At 44.3% G+C, this 26057-nt stretch overlaps 1 protein-coding gene across 1 annotated transcript in view; it reads right to left on the bottom strand.

Moving 5' to 3' along the window:
* The window catches only part of ZSWIM7 (zinc finger SWIM-type containing 7), a 631194-nt gene that overhangs the window by 10521 nt on the left and 594616 nt on the right, over positions 1-26057 (bottom strand). Inside the window, exon 5 of the mRNA XM_086958540.1 lies at positions 3769-3873. Coding sequence (XP_086814666.1) covers positions 3769-3873 — 105 coding nt within the window. The remainder of the gene's footprint in view (positions 1-3768; positions 3874-26057) is intronic.

The following is a 26057-nucleotide window of genomic DNA, read 5'->3' as shown; positions in this document are numbered from 1 at the left end:
GCGGCACAGTGAAAGCCGGGCTTCTGTAAACGGGGTTACTATTCAGAGGTTATAATTGCTCTTCTCTGCTGCAAAACATTTAATAGGAAAGCACCAACACTTTTCAGGAGCAAACAGGTACTATGGATACGGAATACCAGTATTTCCATTTTAGAACACTTCTCTTGGTTTGTCGCTTACGTCTTGGTTGAAAGGGTCTAATTCGAGCAAATCTCCCTGTTCGTCCCTCATCTCTAACCCAGTTGAAAGTCATTTGACCTCCTGGCAGGCCTTTGGTGTACGCTCACACCTGCATCATAAAGATTACTGCAGCAAATGAGTCTTCTGCAATAGACAACCTAGGCGTCCTACATGCGGATATGGTGTCTGTTTACTCTCCTTCTAGATGTGCCATCATGTTGGCATGACATCAAGTACTCTCGCACTTCAGAATCCTTGTCCAACAGCTGTCCTGTCCTCTCCCGTTTTAATTGTTTTGGAAGAACAATAGGCAGCTCAAGCCAACAGTAGTGCCAATAGCCTTGTATCCGTATTAACGACTCAACTAACAGCTTGAATATGCAATGCAATTGGTCTCGCATTTGCGAGAGTTTAAGCTATTGGTATTGTAAATGACAATGCCTTTTATTTATGTTTTAAAACTCAACACATAAATAAAAGGCATTGTTATTTATAATGCTAATAGCTCAAACTCTCTTAAATGCGAGACCTATTGCATTGCAAATGCTTGTTTATTTTTACTTCTGTGGGATGGGCCTTCCTCTCTGACGTCAAACATGAGCATTGCCTTTCTCTGTTCAGCCCATGCTAATGCAAGTGTGGCATGAACTAGATTGAGATCAGGGGTGGCTCATCCACTGGGCAACCTGCTCTCTCGACAGCCTACCAGTCTTGGAGTCGGAAGCTGCGTCTAGGCACAGATGACAAAACAGACTTGCTTTGTCATCTGTATATTACACAGTGCTGACAATCTAGATTGCTGACAGGCACAGCTCTGTTTATTAGGAGACAGACCTTCAACCAGGCCCTTCAGCTTTTCAATGGAACGCTGTCTGTCAGTGCTCTTCACCAATGACGAGGCCCAGTATCACAAGGTGTCACTTGAAAGCCTATGGTCCATGGTCCATTCAACCCCTTTGCTGCCAGTCACACAGTATGGATGATCAGAGCCCCCATAAAGAATTGAGCTGATGGAGGCTCCTCTTCTCCTGTCTATTGAAGATATTGTGCCTACTACTTGACAGGGCTACATTGTAACAGGTGTTTTTCCCTCTAACCTAAATATCCGCCTGAAGGACTGGATCAAAGAATTTGCTGCAAATTAATTGTGTTGACGGTTCCTATTGATATTCAAGGGAAATGTTGCTGGGAACAGAAAATATGCACTTTTGAAGTCAGAATGGGCAGTAGTTGAAGAAGCTCTAGAACCAGAGGAGCCTGCTGACCAGTCCACGGAACCTTAGTTAAAAGGCGTGCTGCAGGAAGTGCTGCAACAATTGCACCTAGTCGAGAGAAGCCCAATTTTTAAGAGGACTGGAGTAATCAGTACAGAATTAATCGGGTAGCAGAAATGCCTGAAAACTTTGGACGCTGCTGGAGAGCCTCATTTTTTTAGACGTTCTAATAGGGATACAGTCACTGAGTCTGCATAACTGCCCTCATGCATTCCTACAAGGCTCTTTGAACAAACTTCGGTGGAGATTCTTGGTGCCCTGACGCCCTCTAGGGGACACTCGTGAGAGATTATTTTTTTGCCCCATTATTTCTTTTATCAAGATTCCATTGTGACGTTTAAAATTCTTAACTAATTATTTTCATTTAATTTTTATTACAAGAACGCTATTGACTTAAGTTGATGAGATTCTTACATTCTTTATTGTCAAGACTGCAATTGTTGTTTGCTAAATAGAGCACATAAATCAATTTGCCTGAGAATTGAGTTGTCGATCGGAACAACCAATCCAAGTGAGCCAAGGTAACACTAGTGAAGCATTTTAGCGTCTGGAGAATGCTTTGATGGACCTTGCGGAAGCTCATCCATTACTTAAGTCAAGAATTTGGCCTCTCTCCCGTAGGCAACCATGTGCACCTTCACACATAACTACACAAACAATAAAATATTCCAATGCACCAAATTATAGAACTATGTAGATGCACATGTATACAGCAATCACTCTGAGGCTGGCTTAGAGCACATGGGATCAATACCAAATATGAACCAGGCTATGCTCTTTGATGCTAGTGGTCAGTGGGCAAAGCACAGAAGATGGCAATGCATCCTAACGTACGACCTCACATAACTGTCTTCTATGGGTGCAGCGCTAATCAATGATCAACCTTGTCGAAATTATTGTTTATATAATTATGGCGATAGACCTGGGTAACTCCATGCACAGAAATGACTTCAAAAGTCATAATTATGGTAGATAATCCTAAATTTCGTCCTCATTTTACCCTTGTTGCCACCAGACCGTCCAGGACGCCTGGCTGTAAACTGCTCTTTCTAAAAGTAGTCATTCCCTCCCTCACTCTCTTCCTCTTCTCAAGGAATTGCCCTGCCCAAGGACTCGATCACGGTCTCTTTGTGGAAGGAGCATAACTGTTTGAAGTTAAACTAAGAAAAGACACAGGTAGTGTATTTGGTGTTAGAGACAGAGAACTGAAAATATGTCACAGGAATGTTGGACTTCCTTTGATAAAAGGGTCTCGTCCTCATCTCACAGTATACTCGAGTGAATGTGGGGTATTATTTCACTATCGAGTCAATATACACGTTTGGTTGTTGCTCAAAGGACAACAAGATTATTTAATTAAATTAGTTTTTCCCGAACTTATTAGAACCATGATCCACTTTTTAGAAGGAAAAAAAACTCTTGCAACCCACCTCGCTTTAATGGGGATGAGGCGGGGAGATTTCTGAATGTTACTAAAGCATAGTGTGGTAGCACATGATAATTTAGAAATAGCACATTTACCATTGAAATGGCCACTAACTGTGCAATGATATTCCGTTTTACTGATAAAACTATATAGCACACAAATGATAATGTGTGGAAATCGAGTTTCGATGAATATTTATCATTTGTGCGTCACCAAATAAGGTTTCTTGATTTGTTTTGACACTTGTAAAATGTGTTTTCAGCACACTTCAGAATTACTAAAGAGTCTGATGTTATTTTGATTGATTTTGTATGGCGCTCATGTGCTTCTTTGCTAGCAGAGATTAAAGAACATAAAATAAAGTATGATAATGAACTACAACAGAAATACATAGTAACGTTTCTGAATTTGCTCTTACAACTAGAACTGAACTAGAAGAGACAATACATAAAGGACAAAGATATGTTATATGCTGATGAGACTCCAACAGGAGTGTCAGTGTGGATACAACCAGTGTGCATTCAACATAATTGTTAGGCATTTCTTAGTCTTACCAGAAGGCTGTGGGAGAAAAGGGTATGCAGTTCCTCGGGTAAGACAAGGAGAGAGTAGAGTCGGGTATTGCAGCGCCAACCCGACGAGGAGCAGGTCCATATGATGGAACATGACATCTAGCTGGCTGGGTGTGTGAGGACCCTAGTTCCGCCAAGAGGAATTCCCTTCCTCTTTCTTTGTGAGTCTGACGAATCTTTTGACAAGTCAACTCTACTCGCTCCTTGTCTTACCCGAGGAACTGCGTACCCTTTTCTCCCACTGTTTGACAGGGCATGTATGCTGGACCTCTATAAAAAGCCCTACAGTCCCTCCTTCTTGTTTAATTAATCTTACCAGAAGGCTGTCATTTCTTTTCAGCACAGAGAAGGCAAAAGATGGACAGGAACAATAATGGCAGGAGGAGTAACAGGTGTATAACTTGCCAGAACTTCCAAGCACCTGTAAGTTCACAAAGAGAAAAAAGACAACGTCAGAAGTCAGTGGGCATTGGATTGTCTTCCCCTCCTCAGGCATTTGTAACTCATCAACAGTTCAGCCCCACACCTTGCATAAATAACTCATCATCCAGTTTGTTCATTTTCGGCCACACTCTGCATTTCCCTTGTACTGCTTTACAGTATCTTTATAGGTAGGGCAGCACTTCTTTTAGGGCTTCTTTCGACTGGCGTTAGCTTTTAATGACAGAATTCCACCTGGTAATGCTCATCAATATCAACATCAGGAGGATTAGGTCTCCAGTACTAGGGCCCCTCACGACACACTCTCTTCCAACACTTTATAATTTTTTTCCCATAGCATGTGGCGGCCGCGCCTTTGGTGAATAGACTCGCCTTTGAGACCATGATTTAAGACAGCAGCTCGGCTTCCGCCAAAGAACCAACGAATCAAACGATTCGCACAGGTAGGATCAAACCCTGAGGATTAAAATGGCCTGTATCTATTTTTGGCTGGTCTGTTGGAAATCGCTTCACAGTAGAGGAGACTCATAACTGGATTTATCAGCTATGGATAAGAAAAAGAGCTTGTTTGTGTTCTGCGTCCTGAGGAGAACCCTAAACGAAACATGCCAGGGTTCGAAACGCATCAACAGTTTTTCTTTCTGCTAAACAAGTGTTCTGAATATGTAATACCACTGTTGCTCATGTGTAATTAGGTCAGAATTTTCTAAAGGTTGTTTATGGGCTCAGAAGGGTCCCTGTTTGGCTACTGGCCTCGTTAACAAATAAATTAAACATCCTTTAAAAGGTGGTTATCAAAGGCCTTTTTGTACTACTGTATCTTTATTTGTACAGAACCTGAGCAAAGACATATTTCTCTGTATAACGAAATTATATGAGATGTGAAAATTGTCTGTGGGATAAATTCAATGTTGTGTATTTTGTAGTTAGTATGTCCCTGTGTATTGTTATAGGATTTGATGTAATTTGAAAAATTGATAATTCCTTTTTTCTTCACAAAAATAAGTTTGAAAAAGTTTCAAGAGAAAAACTTTTTTATTCCAAAATTAGTATTGAATAAATTCAAGTGATCATATCAATTTATGTGTGTGGTTGGATGAATGTAGATCAGTGGTGGCATTTGTTTGATGATTCGGTTTATCTGCGGCGCAGAATGCGGCCGCATATTTTTTATTTTATTTTTAAAACTTCCCTATGCCGCACTTTCTCTTTAATGGTGGTCACGCCACTTTCCTCAGACAAATCACATCTAAGGAAAGATGGGCGTCACCATTAAAAAGCAACCGTGGCAAGGAGCGTTTTTACAAAAAAAAAAACATTTGTTTGTCAACTTGACAAAGAATTGCCTTTTTTTGTAAAAGCGCTCCATGCCGTGCTTTCACTTTAATGATGGCTGTGCCCCTTTCCTTAGACGCAGCTCATCTAAGGAAAGGGGCTTCACCACTATTAAAGTGAATACGTGGAATGGAGTACTTTTCCAAACAAGCATTTGCAATGCAATAGATATTGCATTTTCAAGAGTTTCGTAAATGTGAGATCTATATTTTCTTACTATGCCAAAAAATTAGGGCGGAAGGGGGGAAACGATTTCTCCTGTTTTAGAACGGTTTCATTATAGTCTTCTTACACAATGCATTTTGCACAATATTGCGCTTCTTGGGAAAAACGTGATTCCAAGAAACAAAAGATTCAGTGATAAACAACTCAACAGGACATACATTTTGCCCTGAACTCTTAATATTGTTATGGTGGCACCTTCCCTCTTCCCTGCATTGCTCCTAACGGACTACAAGGCCCTTCTGCAATGCACTGTTAACACTGGCATGTGGAGTAGTAGCAGCAGGATTGCGTCGCTGGAAGGAAGGTATCTCCTTCTGGCCTACTGTACTGCCATTACTGGATGCCACATCCCCTTTACTCTGTAAAGTCAGCAAAGGAAGAATGGATCTTTCCTATTCCCTGCGGTGGCAACATTAAAAGGATGTCATATTCCCTCTGACTTCCAGTATCATTGGATGGATGACACCTGCCCTGCATTGCAATGGCAACATTAGAAATATGGCACCTTCCCATCACCCTCTACTTTCGGCATCGAAAGACTGTCACATACTTCCTGCCCAGTCAGTATCAGAAGATGGCGCCTTAATCTACAATAACAGCAACATATGTTGCCTGCAGTGGCAGTGTCTGCAGCCTGGTACTCCCCCCACGCCCTCTGCTCTTCAAGTGCCAACCTTAGAAGGACTTCAGCCTCAGATGTGAGTCTTGAAACGACGGTACACTCCACCTGTTACTTTAGGTTGAAACTTGAAAAACAGTCCAAAGTTTACTCTCACTGTGAGCCGAATTATTTGGGCAACTACGTAATTTATTTTCTTTGCCGAAAAAAGTTAAACCGCATACTTCAACAATACCTCTATTTTTTGTCAACGCCCTCTTCTTTGCCGAGGCGATATTAATTCCTATTTTGTTTTCAATGCAAGTGTTCCATTTCCCTGGCTGCTGTGACACTTCAGGCAGGATGAGGCACACAGTCTTCACCAAGTTGCTCTGATACCGTTGTCATGCCAACCCAACGCTTCGACCAATCGACCAATAGGCGCCGGCTGTTTATAAGTCTTTTTTGTCTTTTTAACTACACATTCGGCTGCAGAGACTTCAGTTTTGTTTGAAAGCATATTCCTAAACATAATTTCTAGTCTACTCAAAATCCCTGAAAATGTTCGCTATTTAATTATACTCTTTATACAGTCCACATATTTATCTAGGGGCACAAGAGGCAGATTTTGTGGCAGAAAGAGTGCGGTAAAAACACAGAGAAAACTTTAACTGTCTATTAACTTGCTTTCAGCTGAGCAAGGTTTCCGGAGTCAGAAGGTGAAAAAAGGTGAAAAAGGCCAATATTGTTCACAAAAAATTGCCCCTTTTAAATGTAAAGAATTTAAATATATGATTGATTGCTCTCGACATAGGCACAGGCTTTTGCATTAACCCTCTTCTTTCTACGACACAGCCTGGGTCAGAATCAGCAATACATATGGTCAAACAAGACTAGTAATTTCCAGGCAGGCCGGTACCTCTGATAGGCCAGCAGAAACATAAACAGCGGTGAGGTGACCCTCACTACAAGCCCGACCCTTATTTCAATCGTATTGGAGGGGTGGTAACTAAGACCTTCACATTCCTGATTTCTGACACAAAGGGGAAGTTACAAAGGGAAGTGGGGATATTTCTCCTTGTTACATCTCTTTGTGGTAGACACAGGTTTTAGGAACAATCCCAGGTTTACTGCCATTAGTAAGTCTGGGATTGCGTCAAATTCCATGGGTGGACCCATTAAAAACACCTACCAAGCCGCTGCATTGTGTTACACTTCGTTACAAAGGAAGGCAAAGCGGCACAAATCTCACTATGTGCATGCAGCACAACACTTCACCCGTCATATTGTACTCCACGCAAAAACACATACACTCAGAACATGCTAATCTCTAATATAATGTATTCCTCTTGGCATACAAACACCCAGCACAAGTACTAACCACACATGCCATGCACAGTACTGCTCCATCCTTGTACTGTACCTTTCCTAGGCACAAAGTCACTACTCCTGCGCTACACAGCACCCCACAACATACCTGATATAGACCTAGGGTGAGTTAAGCACAGAGCAGAGGAACATTTAAAAAGGTGAGTGGCCTCACTCTAGTGATTCAGGGTAAAAAGATTCTGTAATCTACTAGTAATCACTACAAGTTATTCTGCCACCACCACGCTCGTACTGCTTAACTCCTAGTGTAGGCGGTAGCCTCACCCCCACTATGAGGGTAGCGCTTTGGGCACCCCTTCCAGTCCAATAAGACTGCAATTCTTGAGACAGGACAATGCATGGTGCACCCACATGAGCCGGGTTTGCTTATGACAAAAATATTATCTTTAGAGATCCCGACAACAGTACATTTGGGTACTCAGGGCGGGGATACATGTTTGTTTTTTTACCACACAGAAGACTTTACTGTCCCAACAATGCCTTAACTGGTAATCAGACTGATTCTACATCTAGTAACTAAGAAAAGTGCCCGGCAGTGCCTTGGCCTAAAATCACTGGCAAGTGACAGGTTTGATAAACGCACAAGAGGAACTAAAAACAACTTGCTATACTTAAGCCCCCTGGAGATTAGCCCAGCCAGGCTGCATATTCAAAGGCAGCGTAGCAAACACTAGACATAGAGGCCCTAGGCTGATTCCAGATGATAGTTGAGCCTCTCACTCAAAGGCGCACTCTAGGTCCTTTTCCACAATTATCCCTTCCTGTTCAAATTCACCCTTTTGTGGCACAGGCCAGTAAAGAAAGGAAATTCTACCCTTGAATCAACTCTGAAATGAAACATAAGAAAGTTAAACGCACCTCTTTTCTAAAGACTGATTGGAAACAGCAGGCTGGTAACCAAAGAACTGCAAGTCCACTGCTCTTAATAATAATAATAATAAAACCATTTGTAAAGCGCCTGGTTACTCAAAAAACAGTGTTTCCCCGCGCTGAATACTGCAAAGAAGCTCAAAGGAAAGAACACGGTGTGCCAAACATGGGCAGGAGAAGGGATAGGGATTAAGTACGTGGGAAAAGAAAAGTTTAGTTTTAGTTCTTACTTTAATAAAATCATTATATTTGTTCAATCCAGTGAAAATCATCAAGTGCCAAACCCATCAAACCCAATGACTACCCTTGAATTATAAGCACTTAAAAAGATGAACATGCAATTCAAGAGAGGTTGGAAAAGGGGCCATATCAACGAAGGTAACATTCGAGGTGTTATATAATGAGAGATAACTATGTAGGCATAGAATAAGAGAGCTATGCGTTCACTGTCCCAGGAAGCTTGTTATGAGGCATGCAGGATTCTTCTTTCCCTAAATGCACAGACAGTGCTATTCACCTTTCTCAGGTGGAATGCGAGGATTTAGAGCATTACCTGTGTTCCAGAGAGCCAATATGCTAAACTTCATGCTGGTTCAAATGTGCCACCTCTCCTCTGCCATATGCCACAGTTGGGTGATAATTCAAATCTTATTATAGTACTAAGATCAAATTTTAAAGATGCCAACAAGCATTCTGTAGTTTTCTCATTTGTGTTCATGGAGGGTTTAGTACAACGCATTAAGTGCAGATTGCTTTCCAGCCTATAGATTTACCCAACCACCACATCCCAGCACGAGTTGTTCAGTCCTGTTCCGAAACCATGAAGTTAACTTATAACATATACTTTCAACTACTCTGGTCAAAAGCCTAGAGGGGTAAAAATGGATATTAATCAAGACCCAATAGTGTTTTCACAACATTAGACCTAAAAAGGAAACAGCCACACCAACGCGGCCATTTCCACGCTGTACTTAACCACGCATGCTTTACAACGCATGCGTGGTTACCACGTAAAGCCTTTACCACGCATTTCTTTACTACGAAATACGTAGTAAAGGAATTTGTGGTAAAGGTAGAATTAAAAAAGAGGGCTGGGGGGCTTGGGGAGGGAGTTCCCCCCTGTTAGACCTGTCTGCATCTGGGGATACTCTAACCAACATCATTTATTTTTGTCCCCCTTAGCCTCCCAGAGTTTCTATTTTTATTTTTATATGTCCACCAGGATTTTTCAGTGCTGTCAGGGGGCTAGGTGTTCCTTGATTATGACGCCATTTTCCCCTCATATTCTGTGAGGCCTAGTTATGCTCCTCGAAAATCTAGGGACACCCAGGAACCTAAAATGGTGTCCACCAACTGCCATAACGGACATTACAGGAGAGCAGACCCATAGATTAACATGAGGAACTTTCCAGAACCATCTAGTGGCTTCCAGAGGTCTCAGGCCACTCTATAAAAGGCCAGTGACCAGCAGCCATTTTGTGCAGTCTCAGGAGTGACCAGTGAGGAGAGAGGCGACTTGTGGAGGAGGATTGCGCACCAGTGGTGACCAGATCGACCTGTGGGCCGGCTGTCGCGTGTTGGGAAGTGCCCCCTTTCAGGCTGACCAAACCCCACTGTCACACCATCCATAAAGTGTGATCAGAGACTTTTGTGAAAAGTTTATAGAGCACCGGGTCGTGTTGTGAGAAGACCCTTGTAAATTGCAACATCGCGACCCCTCTGATGTGTCCTGCATACCTGCCCTGAAGGCTGTGGGCAAATCTGGTGCACATTGAATCAGCGCGGTGCCACCCGGCTGAGGGACGTCAGTCACATTCCTGACACTAGTGACCGGCACTCGTTCTAGGGAAAAAGGCGGTGAAAAACAACAGAGACCCCTACCTGTGAGGAGCGCTAGCTGCCCGCCTGTCCCAAGCGCGAGGGAAGTGCTCAGCTGTCTCGCGCATCGACGGAGGAAGTCTTCGTGGGAGGAAGCCGGCGGCGTCAGAAGAGGCGCGCCTGAGGCGGAGCTTGTCTGCCGGAAGAATCTGGGCGCGTCAGAGAGGGAGCGCCGAGGCGGAGCTCCAGCCTGTGGAGACGCGAGAGGAGGCAGAAGCGCCGCCACGGCCCCGCCGGAGGAGCGCTCCGGCCAGCAGTAAGCCCTTCGGTTCCCCTACCTCCGACGCTGACTCCCCTGAGGTCCCGGCGTCCGCGCTAGGCGAGGACAGCTCATGACGGTTGGACTCTCCACTGAAGTAAGCAGGTAGCGTGGGGCAGCGGGAGGCGGCGGTGCCGGCGGACTGTGATACTGTGAAGCTGCAATAACGGGCACAATTGGGAAGGGCTAAGCCCTCTAGGAGTGAAAAGCTATCGTGTGAACTGGGCTAATAAACTGCTAACTGACAACACCAGTAAACGGAAGAAGGGGGGAGTGAAGGGTAACGAATCTCTGGGGTCCTGTGTCTTGGGGCCAGAGAGTACCCGTAGTATCCAGAGCTCTCTGATAACACCTCTGCAGGCGGTCAAACCCCCCTGAGCCTACCTCAAGAGTGTAGTCATAGATTAGATGTAGGGCAGCCCCATTAACTTGCCTTATCTCTTCTTGCTATCTAGCAGGCTGCCTGATCTGTGAGGAGCACGGCTGGGGGTGGAAATCTATTGTGCTGCTTTGGAATCTGAGAGGAGAGGGGTATTGTACATGCCAAGATTATAAGAAGTTGTGCATTGAACCGGTAATGTGAACTTACCCTTCTGTAACCATTGATTGAAGAAGTAATTTTGTGGAGTTGACAATAACTTATCTCAAGTGAAATGTACCTGTGATTTAACATTGATATAGTGAGAAGTGTATTGAAGTCTGCGTAACATGTGAATTGATGCTGAGCTAAATGTAAACAGAATTTTGCATAAGAAACAGAAAGAACATTATTTTTATAAAAGGTACTGGTATTTTTCTAAACTGGTGTAGTGTCTTTTATTTTAGTGGTCAATCATTGAGTTACTGTGAGTGGGACTTGTAAGCACTTAACCAACGCCTTAGAGTTTAGCTGTTCCCTACTGTGCCAGGCTACCCTATGTAGTCTAGGATTCCCTAGGTCTAACACCCCCCCAAAAAGAGAGAATTAAAAAAAGAAATAACCCTTACCATAAAGACAATGATTTGTGACTTTCGTTCTTCCCGAAATAAGCCAGCCTCTCTAACGACATAATAACGTACGTGCGTCTACGTACTGCCTTTACGAAAAAATAGAAAAGGGACCACATAACATTGAAGGAGAAGTCCGTCTATGAAAAACTGTGAGTAATTATTTTAAATAATACTAACTTTAAATGATTTTAGAGAACAAATAAGGAATTGGGGCAGGGATCGAAAAAAGCATTTACAATGAAAATGCCATTATCATGCATGGTTATACAACGAAAATCGTTGTATAACTATGCGTGGCATATTAGTGGTAGTGGCATTCGTGTTGTAACGCATGCATGGAAAATGCATGTTACAACGGAATGCGTAGTAACATCATACAACCAACCTAAAACAATCCTTACAGCTTTGCCTAAAATTGTAAGAAAAGAGTGGTGGACCAGCTCCAGATCCGTGCAACTCGTGTAAACAGAAGATCAGTAACAGTCAGTTTCTAACTTGGGTCAGGCTCCCTGACCACCAAGAATTGTTCAAAGTGGAGGTCTATGAGGCCATTCAAGTCAAAAACCTCTGAGAGCCCGCTGCCCTGACAAAGTCCCCTCAGACATGCACCGGAACAACCATGCCCACTGGTGTCCTATCATAACAACCACATTCAACTCCATCTGGCTCCATGATGAAGTACCTGCTTCATGGAGGACTGCCCTTATCATACCCACACATAAGAAAGGGCAAAGAAATAGCCTGACCAACTACCGACCAATTTCTTTACTAGATGTAGTGGGCAAAATCTTCAGCAAGTTGCTTCTGTCACGATTTGAAACATGGATAGATGCAGGACAGATGATCGCACACTTACAAGTAGGCTTTCGAGAAGGGCATAGCACTGGTGACTAGGTTCTGCGGCTGCACTTTATCTGCTCCAAATATGCTATAATAAAAAACGTATCACCATCAGTACATTGTTTTTTACTAATATAACAAGCAGTGGCAAAGCCCATAGGTCTAGCCTACAGTAGAGCTCTTGGCTTTGTCAATGTGTATAATAAGCCAACGCGTAAAGTAGATGGCCAGATGTGCAGCGCGGTGGAAAGATAGGGAAAAACATACTTTGACGAGGCCAGCGCTGTGCATCAACTACAGAGGAACACATATAGAAATGATGTGCCCTAGTCAGTCCGCTATATTAAAATGAGGGCTGATGCATTGGAAGCGAGAGGTTTGGGATGAAAGATATTTCCAACTGCAAAAATAATGGACATTCTCCCTTTAAACCAACACATGATTCTTTTTTTACAGTCAGTTCATTCATTTGGATGCAGCTGAAGAATGCTGGCAAAAAAATACTTGGTACTGTTTAATGATGGAATTCGGAAGGGCACACAATCCTTAACGTGAAGGATTGAGCATTTTCAATAGCATCCGAAGGCATGGCAGGTAAGTAAGCTGATAGCACTAGTATTCAGATAATTTCCAGGCAGAACATTTTACAGACACATCGGTTAGGAAATAAAATCCTTTTTGACACCAGAGAACTGTCTAACCATCCTAAATCCTGCATGTCTTCTTAAAGGCGACATACCTTAGCCATTCAATAAAATGCACTTCCGGTGCACTTTACATGACAGCCTCTGTAATGCGAAACAGTAAGAAAGCAGGGCAGCGCAAAAGAAGGGCTGTTTTCTCGCTGAGAGTTGGTCTGAAGAGGTGTTAATTCTTCACCAACAAAGCCCGAAGAAAATTAGATACTACTGCAATTCCTAATTGCACAAGAAACCTGGTATGAAGACAACAGTAAAGCAAACAGGTAAACTATGCCCAAATTAAAATCTACTTTCAATTCAGTTGCTAAACACGACATGCTTACTATATACGTGGAGTGGTGTGGCTCACTGGTTAGAGGCGGCAGACCCGTAAGCAGAGGACGGCCCGGGACCAGGGTTCGATTCCCGACGCGGCAGGGTCGTGGTCCAGGGTCAGCGGGCTCGATAATTCTCGCCTCGGTGCCTACTCCAGTCAGGGACCACACTCGGCAACTCTGGGCATTAGCTTGCCTCATCTTCACAGCGGCCCCCCCAGACCGCCGGGGATGCTTGGTCGCACCTTAGAGATACCCATTAGGGACCATCTCTCAGGGTGAGCCAGGACGGGTTCCCCAGCGGTCGAAGCGCGGAGATACTCCTCCGGGAGTCGATTCCTAGCGCTATATAAACCAGCAATTAAATAAATTAAATTACGGCAAAAACAAGGTTATTGAGGTAACGCCTTATAAACACGGTGCGATCTGTAACATTTACATTAAACGAGTAGCCTAAAACATCAGACATCAGTACTCAGCCAACACTATGTATCACCCTATCCGTGTGTATTTTAGCAACTGAACACAACACAAACCCCGAGGACGTGGTTTCCATATTTAAGTCAGTGCATTTAAAGTTAGACGCTGCATGTTAATCCATTTAAATAAAGTAATAACAGGTAACTAAAAAACAAATCACACCAAACACCTAACCCACTCTTCTGGATGAAATTACATTAGCCTGCATCACCATAAATACATTTGTAGCAAACCAGATAAAACAGCATTTGGATGTGAGGGCGATTTGGCTGGGGTTGGGATGAGGCGGGTGGGAGCGGTGTGGAAAGAGGCAACAGGAGATTTAGGACTGAGCAAGTGAAAACATGAACACTTGTGTGGAGTGCTTAAGTGCAAAGAAAAAAGTAGCTCCTAAAACAGGAGCAGTGGATGGACACAAGTACTTGGTCCATACTTTGGGTAGGGCTAAACACAAGAAGAGGCATGCTGTATACATGCCATGGACAAACTGGGGCAAAGGCTATAGGCGTGACGATGGAGCAAGCAAATGGTAAGCCTATGGGTAGGCTGAAGCCCACAGATTGAAAACACCATGTCTCTTCAATACAGCACATGCACTGTCCAGCCGGGACCTAAAAACTGTCTTTGATTGAGTCGACAGATCTACTCCATGGTATACACTCAAAGAATATGGCTTACTCTACAAACTTCTAAATAGTCTGATTAAACTAGACAGCAACAACTCAGCCAGATTAAAATAACAGCCCTAAACAGGCATGTACATGAGCCTTTGGAATCCACATGGGAGATAGACGAGGCTGAATCCTGTTGCCTGCACTATTCAATTTATTCTTAAGAAACATGGGCAAAACTTTTTCTGCCCTCAATCTTGATGTCTTCAGGTTGTGAAAGGCCCAAATACCAATTCAGCTGTTTGCAGTGGATGCAGTTCTACTAGCATGAACAAAGATTGCAATGCATCACCTCCGAGAAGACTTTGAAGATTTCTGTGAACGTAAATAATTAATGATTAATAACTGAAAGACCTAGTTCATGATTTGCATGCCTAGGGGAAAGCTACATCCTTTGAAATGTATGGCACAGCAGTATAAGCAGTCCATACTTACAACTACCTAGGAATACGAATGTGAACCAACCTTAACAAGGCTGAACAAACAGTAAAAAGCAATTCTACATAAGGCCAATATTCTGGAGCCATACTATGCTTGTCAAATATATGTGGTAAATGAATAGATGGGATTTCCCTTCTTTGCCAAAATTGTTTTAATAATATTTTTAAATAGTATCCACTGAACCAAATCCTCGCACTAGAATAACGAATGTCTAACAATTGTAATCGATTTAAATACATTTATTACATCAAATTCACATAAAAATACATAGTCATTTTTCACAAATTCCATCAAAATACAATTAAAATCGTTTGACTCTATGATGATTTCAAGTTCCTAAAATCCAATCCTTTATCAAAATACTCATATGGGTAAACATTTCTTATATACTCATACAATCCAATACACAAAATGTTACAACCTTCTCTTTAAAATCTGTGCAATTTCCTTGGTGCAGAGTCCAATTTGTATTTAAAAATAATGTAGATGCAGCGTTTCGGCTGATCTTTTATTTTTTCTCCGCCTTCTTCAGGACTTATTTATAATACATTTCACTTTTTGTTAACCCCTTGCATGCTCAGGACTGCCCCCGGCCGTCATGGGTCACAGTGGGCGTGTGCGGAGGAGGGAAGGGGGCCGTCCGAATCCCGCCCACTATTCAAATCGCCCGCACAGCGCGAAAATTTGCACTGCATGCAAGGGGTTAAAAAACTAAGTATAAAATCTACAAAATACAAAAGAGAAAAGAGAAAAAAACAATTACACATTTTTCCTATCCTGGGCTGCTTCAGTGTACACTGTATTGTATCTATTTTTAAGATTATTGTTATCATTGTTATTATGACAACTATGTCCCATTACGTGCTATTAGTTCCACTTTGTGATCTTTATTCATATCAATTCTTTCGTTTAGTCAAAATATAGATATAAAACAGGCTTCTCACCCAAAAAAGTCTTTATGGGCCAATTTCCAAAACATCCGTGTCCTGCCAATTGTAATTGCACGTTTTTAGAAAATATTCTCTTCAAACGATATCCTTCCATTTAGTAGTACCCTGTGGACATTGGACCCATGTTATCATTCTTATCTTGCACATATTTATCCTAATCAATAAATGCTTCTTCTTGTTACTTACTTGAAAAAAGCAAACTAATTTCCTAGATTTTGCAGGGCCCCTTTAAATGTTACCTTCTGTTAAGAAATCCAATTATAGCATGATTATTTATGTTGAAAATTATGGGAAATTTCCAAGTTGTTATTCAGAATCAAATTTACTGTTGAAATGTTTATTCTTTATTTATTCAATATTTTTATTTTAACTGAATGAAAGAATTGATATGAATAAAGGTCAAGAAGTGGGGCTAATAGCATGTAATGGGACATAGTTGTCATAATAACAATAATCTTAAAAATAGATACAATAGAGTGTACACTGAACCAACCAGAATAGGAACAATGTGTAATTGTTTTTTCTCTTTTTTATATTTTATGCTTGGTTTTTTAACAAAAAGTGAAATGTATTATAAATAAGTCCTGAAAAAGGCGGAGAAAAAATAAAAGATCTGCCGAAACACTGCGTCAACATTATTTTTAAATACAAATTCCAGTAAAGAAATCTTTACCATTGTTAAAGAGTTTATCTCTCCTAAATCCAGCATAGCTCAGCATAAGTTCTCAGAACCTTGGGTAAAGGAGCTGGCCATCTTTTTCAATACAAAAATCAAATTAATTCAAGAATCTTTTCCCCCAGCTATTCCTAATGCATCATTGCATGATTTCAATCTGACGTCTTTATCTCCTGATTCTAGCCCCATTCTTTCGGAGTTTCCTCCTTTATTGGAATCTAATTCCCTGGATCTTTTACTCAGGATTAAATCGGGCTCCCCGCTTGACCCGTGTCCGGCGAGCTTTTTAGCCAGGAACGCCAAAATTTTGAATTCCTTAATCTCCCCGATCCTGAATCTTTCTTTGTCCTCTGGCATGGTTCCACCAGCCTGGAAGAAGGCTATGGTTGTCCCCCTTCTAAAAAAACCAGGCCTCGACCCTGAGATACATGCAAACTACAGGCCCATATCTCTCCTGCCCAGTCTGGCTAAGATCATCGAGAAGCACGTTCATTCTGTGCTTTCTTCCTTTCTTGAAGACCATGGGTTACTCCATTCTACCCAATCTGGCTTCCGCTCCAACTTGAGCACTGAGACCGCTCTTTTGGAAGTTAACGAAGCCATTAAGGAAGTGCTCGACGCAGGTGGAAGAGCAATGCTGGTGTTGCTGGATTTGTCGGCGGCCTTCGACACCGTCCCGCATGAGGCCCTCTTGAGAAGACTTCACGAGATCGGTCTCAGAGGGACGGTGTTGAGCTGGCTGAGATCTTACCTAGCGGGTCGTCGACAAGTGGTCTGGGCCCCCCCGTACTCCGCCGAGGTGCCGCCTATGGATGTCGGAGTCCCACAAGGGTCGGTGCTGAGCCCGACCCTTTTTAACATCTTCATGACTCCTTTGGCGGTACTGGCGGAGTCAATGGGTGCCCAGATCATATCTTACGCTGACGACACCCAGCTCCTCTTCACCTGCAAGAAGGGCATGGAGTTCAACGGGGAGAGCATCCGTGGTTGCCTTGGGGCTGTCTTCAACTGGTTTCAGGGAAGCTGCCTCAAGTGCAACCCAGATAAATCTGAGGTGCTCTTCTTCGGCTGTCAGGCAGAACCACCTTGGCAGGAATGGTGGCCGGTTTGCATGTCCCCCCCTTCCTCCTCATCCTTGGTCGCTAAAAACCTCGGGGTTAAAATTGATAACACCCTCGCCTTGAAAACACAGATCACAGGCCTCACGGGTATCTGTTTTGGTCTATTAAAAATGATGCGCAAATTCCTTCCTATGCTCCCTTTGGCCCACAGAAAGCTGACAGTTCAAGCTTTGATCTGTTCCAGGCTTGACTATTCAAATATCCTCTACTTGGGATTGCCAGACTATCTCTTGCACAAACTCCAGGTTGTCCAAAATTCTGCGGCAAGAGCCATCTTCGGCCTACCCCGGCATGCCAGATCATCTGAGTTGCTTTCCTCGCTGCACTGGCTTCCTATTAAGAAGCGTATCATATTCAAAGCACTTACTCTGGCCCATAAGGCACTCCATCAGGTAGGGGCCTCATACATTCAGAAACGGATTTCTTTCTACAAGCCCACCAGATCTCTCCGGTCGGAAAATCTTGGCCTGGCAATTGTACCTCCTATTAGGAAAGTCAGAATAGGTGGACGTTCTTTTAAATATCTCGCCCCCACATTATGGAACTCCCTTCCCGTTGATCTCCGCCACACTCCCAATTTGTTTGCCTTCAGAAAGGCCTTGAAAACCTGGCTTTTTCATTAGTAACTCTGCTTTGTTTCTGTTGTCCTTCTCCTTCTTTCAGTAATGGGTCAGAAAGCGCCGGGACACTCCTTGGAGTAGCCGTGCGCTATATAAGTCACCCATTAACATTAACATTAACAAATTGGACTCTGCACCAAGGCAATTCCACATTTTTTAAAGAGAAGGTTGTAATATTTTGTGTATAGTATTGTATAAGTATATAAGAAAGTGCTTACCCATATGTGAATGTTGATAAAGAGTTGGATTTTAGGAACCTGAAATCATCAACTGAGTCAAATTATTTTAATTGTATTTTAATGGAATTTGTGAATAAATACTATGTATTTCTATGTGAATTTGATGTAATAAATGTATTTAAATAGATTACAATTGTTAGAAAGTCATTGTTCTGGTGTGAGGATTTGGTTCACTGGATAATATTTAAAAGTATTATTAAAATAATTTTGGCACAGAAGGGAAATCTTGTTTTCTTGAAATATATTTACCCAGTCCCTTTTGGCCTAAATGGGGTAACCAACTCTCTTACTTTTGAGGTAAAAGAATATATGGGCTAGTTTTCCCTGCCTACATACCGAAAGCTAGAACTGCAAGCTCCTACTGAATGGAGAAATGGGTCCAGAAAACAATCTAACAAACAACAGAGAATAACTTCCTTTGTCACTTGTTCAATCTCTGCCCGCGTACTCCAATGACGGCGCAGAGAGCAGATCTAGGAATGTAAAAATTCAAGAATTACATTGGCCTACAACCTTCTCTGTAATGGGCACGCCTCTGCTCCAATCCTGAACTCTCTGTTTACCTGTAAAGCATTGCCAATAGGAACTAAAATTACAAATTCTTGCCTTGGTTTAGACACTTTACCAAAATCTTCACAGAAATTGCATGTCAATACCGTGACTCAACGTAGAGCTCATATCGAAAGCAAACAGGCTGTCAATCAAGAACCATTTTTTATCTTTTGTTCAAAGGCCGGATCTATATACCAGAAGCATTCTGTTAGCAGAATTTCTGACAATAAAACCTAAAGTCTCCCACAAGCCATATTTAAACCAATTTTACTGAAAGAGTTAACAACCTTGTACAAGTGGAAGCAGCCTTGGTGCTACACTTACAACAATCACTGGAAATGCACAGTCTTCCCACCCAATCCAGACTCTGCTCTCATGCTATAAGAGCAGTGCCAGGATTGGTCTGATCGGCCTGGTCTCCAACTCGGCTGTGCAACACAGCTGGTTAGGAGATCTACAAGCACATAGGTCTGTTTGGTCAGCCTAAGACGGCCAGCCAATATGACATGCGCACTTCTAAGTGCCCACCACTCCTCCCTGTCATGGTCCGGTCAGGCCCAGCATGCACGCCTCAGCCAGAGACAGTCACAGAAAAATAAAATTTTATTATATTATTGTTTTAATATCATTTTATTTTTCTGTGACTGAATGACTAGTGAGGCAATGCTCCTTCGCCATTACAGAGGAGCTGCCCTGCCTTGTACATAAAATTCAGAACAGGAACCCTCTAATTTCTCTCACACACTGAGGCTTGGAATAGCCCTTCAACAATTCCAACCAGTGGCAATTTTCTTTGGTTGGACCCGAATCAATTAAGCACTTTATATTCCTCCGCAGAAAGATGCATGTAAGAAGAACTTTACCGCTGCAAGGAGGCTTTACCATTGTGCAACTGAACAGAACAAAAAGAGATTTTCTTGACGGTTGCTTCATCAATCCATGCAGCTTGGAAAGCGACGAGACTGACAGGCCATGGCCAATGTGGGCCCGTGCAAACACAATCCCTAAAAACTACGTCACACCACAAGTAACCGATTCTAAGCACTAGTTACACTTTAGTATTATGTCTTAGTCAAGTTATTCTGTATAAATAGGACTAATGGTTTTTATCCCATGAGCATTTTTCTAACTTTTTACAGTTTCTTTTAGAAGGCGTTTTACGAAGCAGACACAAAGACTGGTTGATTGACTCCGGGCCTTAGGGTGTAGGCAGCACTCCGAGAAGTGTCCATAGTTGACAGTGGGGAGGTTTCTCTAATATTTATTTTGAACCTCCATATTGCCTTAAACGCAGTGGACTACACCAGCTTTTGGCGTTTGTCGAACCTGGCAATGGTTTAAGATGATGGTTGAAACACTGAATAGCATGGTTACATTTGATCCATCGTAACTTGGAATTAATGACCTGTGTGGAGAGGCAGCCTTCTTTATATGTACAACACACAAAACACAGGGGTCTACCAGCTAAATTCTAGAGCTGCACTGCCGTGACCGAGTCCACAGGATCTCAGAGTGTATGTATCACATACACACAGCGCTGTCTGTATGTGATACATACACTCTGAGATCCTGTGGACTCGGTCGCGGCAGTGCAGCTCTAGAATTTAGCTGGTAGACCCTGTAGGAGAGTAGGGTCTGCAATCCTATGATCACCCAGATTTTTTGCTTTTGTTTCACTGGTTTACGACTTTCTCTGGCTGTGGGCCTGCCAATCAGACCCACAGCCTGGCTGTTCTCTTTCTAAATTACCTCATGTACCCTAGGTGCATCTACCAATTGGTACTGGGCCACCTTATCAGACCCTGTAACTCAGGGCATAGGTGTACCCAGGGCTGCCAGGGGCTGCAGCATGTATTATGCCACCCCTGGCTGGCCTCCTAAATTTGACACAACTGGCTGCATGACAGCTGGGGCAAAGTCGTGTAATCACCCTTTGCTGTAGGTGTAGTATACCTATACCTAACCCTAAAATGGACACACAGATTCCTATCAGTCACTCCTATGGCAGGCCTTGACAATCCTGAAGGCAGAGTGCTTGGAATCGTGTGAGATGGTGCTCTGGCACGAGCTGAGCCTGTCTGCAGCTTGCGGAATCAAGTCCTAATAGCTGTTCCATGATATCGCATACCATATACTCTTAAGTGCATTATAATCCTCGCGGTTAAATGCTATCTTTGGTATTGCTTTATCAAAACATGTCGAGTAAGGTGTCATACGAATTGGAATACTAACCCCTCGCCAATTCTGGCGACGGGGTTAGCATTCCACCCTTCTAGAGGGACACGACATGTATGTAACTGTGAACCCCGGTTAAAGTTAACTGAAGCCTCAGCTCCACAAAATGGATGCTGCCACCACAGACACGAGTCTGACCCCCTGCAGCTGGGAGTCCTTCCAGCGAGGGGAGCCTGGACAAAGGGTTTCCTGTCAGGGGCGGTGCTAGCACCGTCCCAGACATGGTTTTGTGTATCCTGGGTAGGCAGGGCTTTACAGGAAGGTGACTGCTGAGTGGCACCCCGGTGCTCACTACGCATAGGCCGGTCTGAACCAGTTCCAGGGGCACACCAGCCCCTGGCCTGGGGAAGTCCAGCATGGCTGAGGGGTGTAACCACCCCCCACCTAGTCCCACCCATAGGCAGGACCTAGTCACCGGGTTAGCCCCCTTTTTTAGTATAAAGATGGGAGCGGGCCCCCTGTTAAAATTAGATCATCTTTGGAATCAAGATACCACTTTCTTCGAAAGGACTTCACAATTTCTTCTTCAAGATTCTCCCTTGTGGCTAAGGAGTAGTCACCCTGCATCAAGCGGGCACCATCCTAAAGAACACTGCGGTCTGCTGCAAGTCCTTCATCACGAATCCGACGACCCAGCTCGACGAGACCCGGCTTCCCTGGCACCTCTGACCTCTACTCACCTCTACAGCCAAGCTGAGAACCGTGAGTGCGACGAGACCTCAAGGGACCGACGATCGCCAAGACTGCACGACATCTTTACTGCAAGCCCACCGTGTCCTCCACTGGTGAGTGCTTTGGGGTCCGAGAAGCCCCGACCCTGCGCAGCTCCAGCACCCAAGATCAGCCCCCCTGCATCTCCACGATCGGCGTGGGGCCCTTCTGCTGTTTGCTGTGCACCGCGTTGTTTGGCTACTAGCCGGCTGGCTTGTGGCCTTCTGAACGACGCCCAACGACTTCACGACTGCTGGTCTGGTTGCTCCAGGCTGGCCCTTGCTTCCTTGTTCAAGAGAGGCACCCCGGACCCTCCTGGTCCACTCCAGACGCCATTTTAGGTCCACCGCGTGGGCTTGAATTTGCCAAGGCTTTGTTGCCCAATCCTGGGTCCAGCGACGCCGACAGCTTCCATCTTCGTGGGACAGCTCGATCCTCCATCCTGGTCGCCGACAACGCCTCCTGGTCCGTGAGATCTTCGAGTCAAGCGTCACCCACTCACCTAGTCGAGGTGGCTACCATCCGGTGCCCTCCTGGTGCCCACTGACTACTGGCTAGTAGTCTCGAACTTGGTCCCCTCTGCTTTCAGGTGTCATCTATCTTCGAGATCCAGGCTTGGATCCAACTGAACTTTCTTCACTGGTCACCGGCCAGCATCTTTTCTTCCGGCTCCTGGTCCGTCTACGAGGATTCCCGACGTCTTTTCAGACCTATGCAGCTGCAGCCCCTGGGCTAGGTAACTTCGGCATTTCGGTGCCCCAGCATAGCCTCACTATCCAAGGGTCAGAATCTACTTTCGTTTTCTCCCCACCAGGTCGGGTTCGCCCGAGAACACTAACTTTCTAATTCCTAGCTACCATAGACTTTTGTCCGCATCTCGCGTGAGAGTGCACACACTGCACCCGAGTCCCCTAGGCCTCCTAGAAGTAATCTAACGATTCCCTAGTCAAGTCCTAGCGATTCCAAAAGCTATTAGTACTGTACTTGCCTGCTAGTAATTTCGCATTCCACTTTCAGAGTATATGGTTTTCCGTGCCCCTCGGGCATCTGTATATACTGTGCTAACTTAAGTATTTTTGTAAGAGTTTTGGTTTGTGCTTAGTACCCTGTCCTCATAAAGAGTACAGGGCTGTTGTGATCTTTAAATAAATAACTGTTTATTTTCATAACACTTGTGTGGTGTCCTTTCACTTGGTATTCAAGGGGTATATGTGTGGTAAACAGCTGGCTTAACACGCCCTCTCGAGTCTTTAGCCTTAGACTGCTCGTATCCACGCTACTAGGATAGCTGGTCTATAAGGTTGACTTACAACCAATCATCAATAAGGGTTGCTGGACTGATACATAGTGTTCACTAGAATAGTGAGCACTGCATATCAGGCCACCTTCTCACATTGGTGAGCAGCGGTTGGGATTTGAGCTTGCTGTTGTTTTACCACACGTATCCTAAGAATATCTTGCTGAAAGATCACATAAGTACTGTCAGGTACATATAACTTAAGCTTAGAATACTCTGAGTTCTACTGAACCAGCTGTTGTAGCTCCACAAGGCTTAGCACACCTTGGCTACAACTCTAGCAAGGGACCAGTAGGTAACACATAGTGTAGGTAGGTGCATCACTTACACCACACTAGAAGCAGTATGTCGGTCACAGGAGGAAACACTGAGTCTCCCCTTGTGTCAGTTGACCCTCCACAGGTCATCCCTTCAAGATATACTGCGCTTAGCTTCCATGAGTTACGACAAGTATGTACCTCTAGGAAGATTAAGCAGGGGTCTAACCCCACAACTGCTTTTCTGATTGGTCTCTTAGAGACTCATGATGCAAGGAGGGCTGGTAACCCAGACCCTTCTACTTCAGAAGGCAATATGCCCTCCCTACAGGGACCCTTTGATAACCAGGACCATCCACATCAGGAAGCAGATGATGCTGATGATGAGGATGATGACTTGGAATCTAAGGGTGAGGCAGAGCAGGACCAGGTAGAAGTCGTCAGACTAACCAGGACCAACTTAAGCAGACATGAGAGGGACTCTAGGGGAGCCCTGGGGCCACTCTCAGGTCAGCTTAACATTGGGAATGGACGAGTTAGATCTCTGTCAAGAGGCTCTAGCAGATCCATTCATACCAATGGCTCTCAACGTTCCTCTCAGAGGGGAATGACATCTCCCCAGAGGAGAATGTATGTAGCTAAAGAAAAGGCAGCCAATCTGAGGATTGAGAGGGAAGAACTTGCCCTGGCCAAAGAAAGGCTTGCCTTTGCTAGAGAGCAACAATTGAGTGGGACAGTCCCCACTGGTGGCAGCATTGTACCTAGCAATAGGGAAAGGAGTTTTGATACAAAACACCTTGGTAAGATAGTGCCCCCCTTTAAACAAGGGGATGACATCCACAAATGGATTACTGCTTTGGAGAGGGCCTGCACTGTGCAAGGTGTTCCCCCAAGTCAGTGGGCAGCTATCTTGTGGCTCTCCTTTGAGGGTAAAGGAAGAGACAAGCTCCTCACCACAAGGGTGGAGGATGCTAATGATTACCAAGTCTTGAAAAATGCACTGGTTGATGGGTTTGGCCTAACCACTGAGCAGTACAGGGTGCTGTTCAGGGATACCCAGAAAACTCAGTCTCAAGATTGGGCTGACTTTGTAGATTGTGCCACTAAGGCTTTTGAGGGCTGGTTGCTGGGCAGTAAGGTTACTGATTATAAAGGATTGTACAATTTGATGATGAGAGAGCAAATTTTAAACAATTGTCAGAACCAGTTGTTGCATCAGCATCTTGTTGACTCAGATCTGACCTCTCCCCAAGAATTGGGAAAGAAGGCAGACAGATGGGTTAGAACAAGAGTTAAACAGAACCAGGGCCAGAATCAAGGTGGTCAGAAGAAAGCAGACCAGAAGGGTAAAGATTCAAAAGGGGAACAAAATGACCAGAAGTCTTCGACAGGTCCCCAACAACCCAAAGAGGGTGGGGGTCAGGCTCCCCAAAAGAAGAAAGAAGGCCAATCTAAAAGGTGGTGCCAATACTGTAAAAGTAAAACTCACTGGTTTAGTGAGTGCACCAAGAAAGGAGGAGGGCAGACTCCTGCCACTGCAGCCCCTAAGGCACCTGTGCCCCCTAGTACAGCCAGCAGTGGTAGTGCACCTCCCAAGGGTTTAGTAGGGTTAACCCTGGGTTCTGAGGGGAGTGACAACTTAGTTGGCACCCTCACTCAGGCTGTCCTTGTCAGTACAGGGGATATGGATATGTCCCCTGACATAAGTCCCAATACTTTGGGCAAATACAGACAGACACCTTTTATTAATGGAAAAATGGCTCAGGCCTATAGGGACACTTGTGCCAGTGTCACAATGGTGACACCTAGCTTTGTGGACCCTGGACAGATCATGCCAGGTACAGAATTCCTGGTGACCAATGCAAGCAATGTCACTACCAATCATAGTATGGCAATTGTAGCTTTCTCCTGGGGAGGGGTAACTGGCCAAAAGAAGGTTGTAGTTAGTTCAGACCTCCCAGTGGATTGTTTGTTGGGCAATGATTTGGAGTCATCACAATGGTCAGAAGTGGAGCAGAGGACTCATCTGGAAATGTTAGGCTTGCCAGCACATGTGTTTGCTGTGACCAGGTCACAGGCCAGAAAATGCCCCACTGAACATGTGCTGGATCCTGGAACAATGGACCAGACACCTTCCAAGAAAAAGAGCAGTAGGGTTAAGGCTGTGCCTTCCCCCTTGCCCCAGGTTGTGGATCAAGTCTCAGAGGAGGCTGACCTGCAGGAATTGAGGGAAACTGAGCCTAGAGAGTTTGAACTTGATCAAGTTGAATTCTTGGGTTCAGGGGGACCCTCAAGGGAAGACCTGGGGAAGGACCAGTTAGACTGCCCTTCTCTTGAACCCCTCAGACAGCAGGCTGCTGCTGAGGCTGCTGGGAACGCCACAGGTACCCACAAGGTATACTGGGAAGATGGACTCCTGTACACTGAGTCAAGAGACCCCAAGCCTGGCATGACCAGGAGGCTGGTTGTACCCTTGTCTCAGAGAGGTTTCCTACTTACCTTGGCCCATGAGATT

Source organism: Lissotriton vulgaris, chromosome 2_1 (assembly GCF_964263255.1).
Source record: "Lissotriton vulgaris chromosome 2_1, aLisVul1.2, whole genome shotgun sequence".
In the NCBI taxonomy this organism is placed as follows: Eukaryota; Metazoa; Chordata; class Amphibia; order Caudata; family Salamandridae; genus Lissotriton; species Lissotriton vulgaris.
Note: the sequence above shows the minus strand (reverse complement) of the source record. Positions and strands in the feature narration are given on the sequence as shown.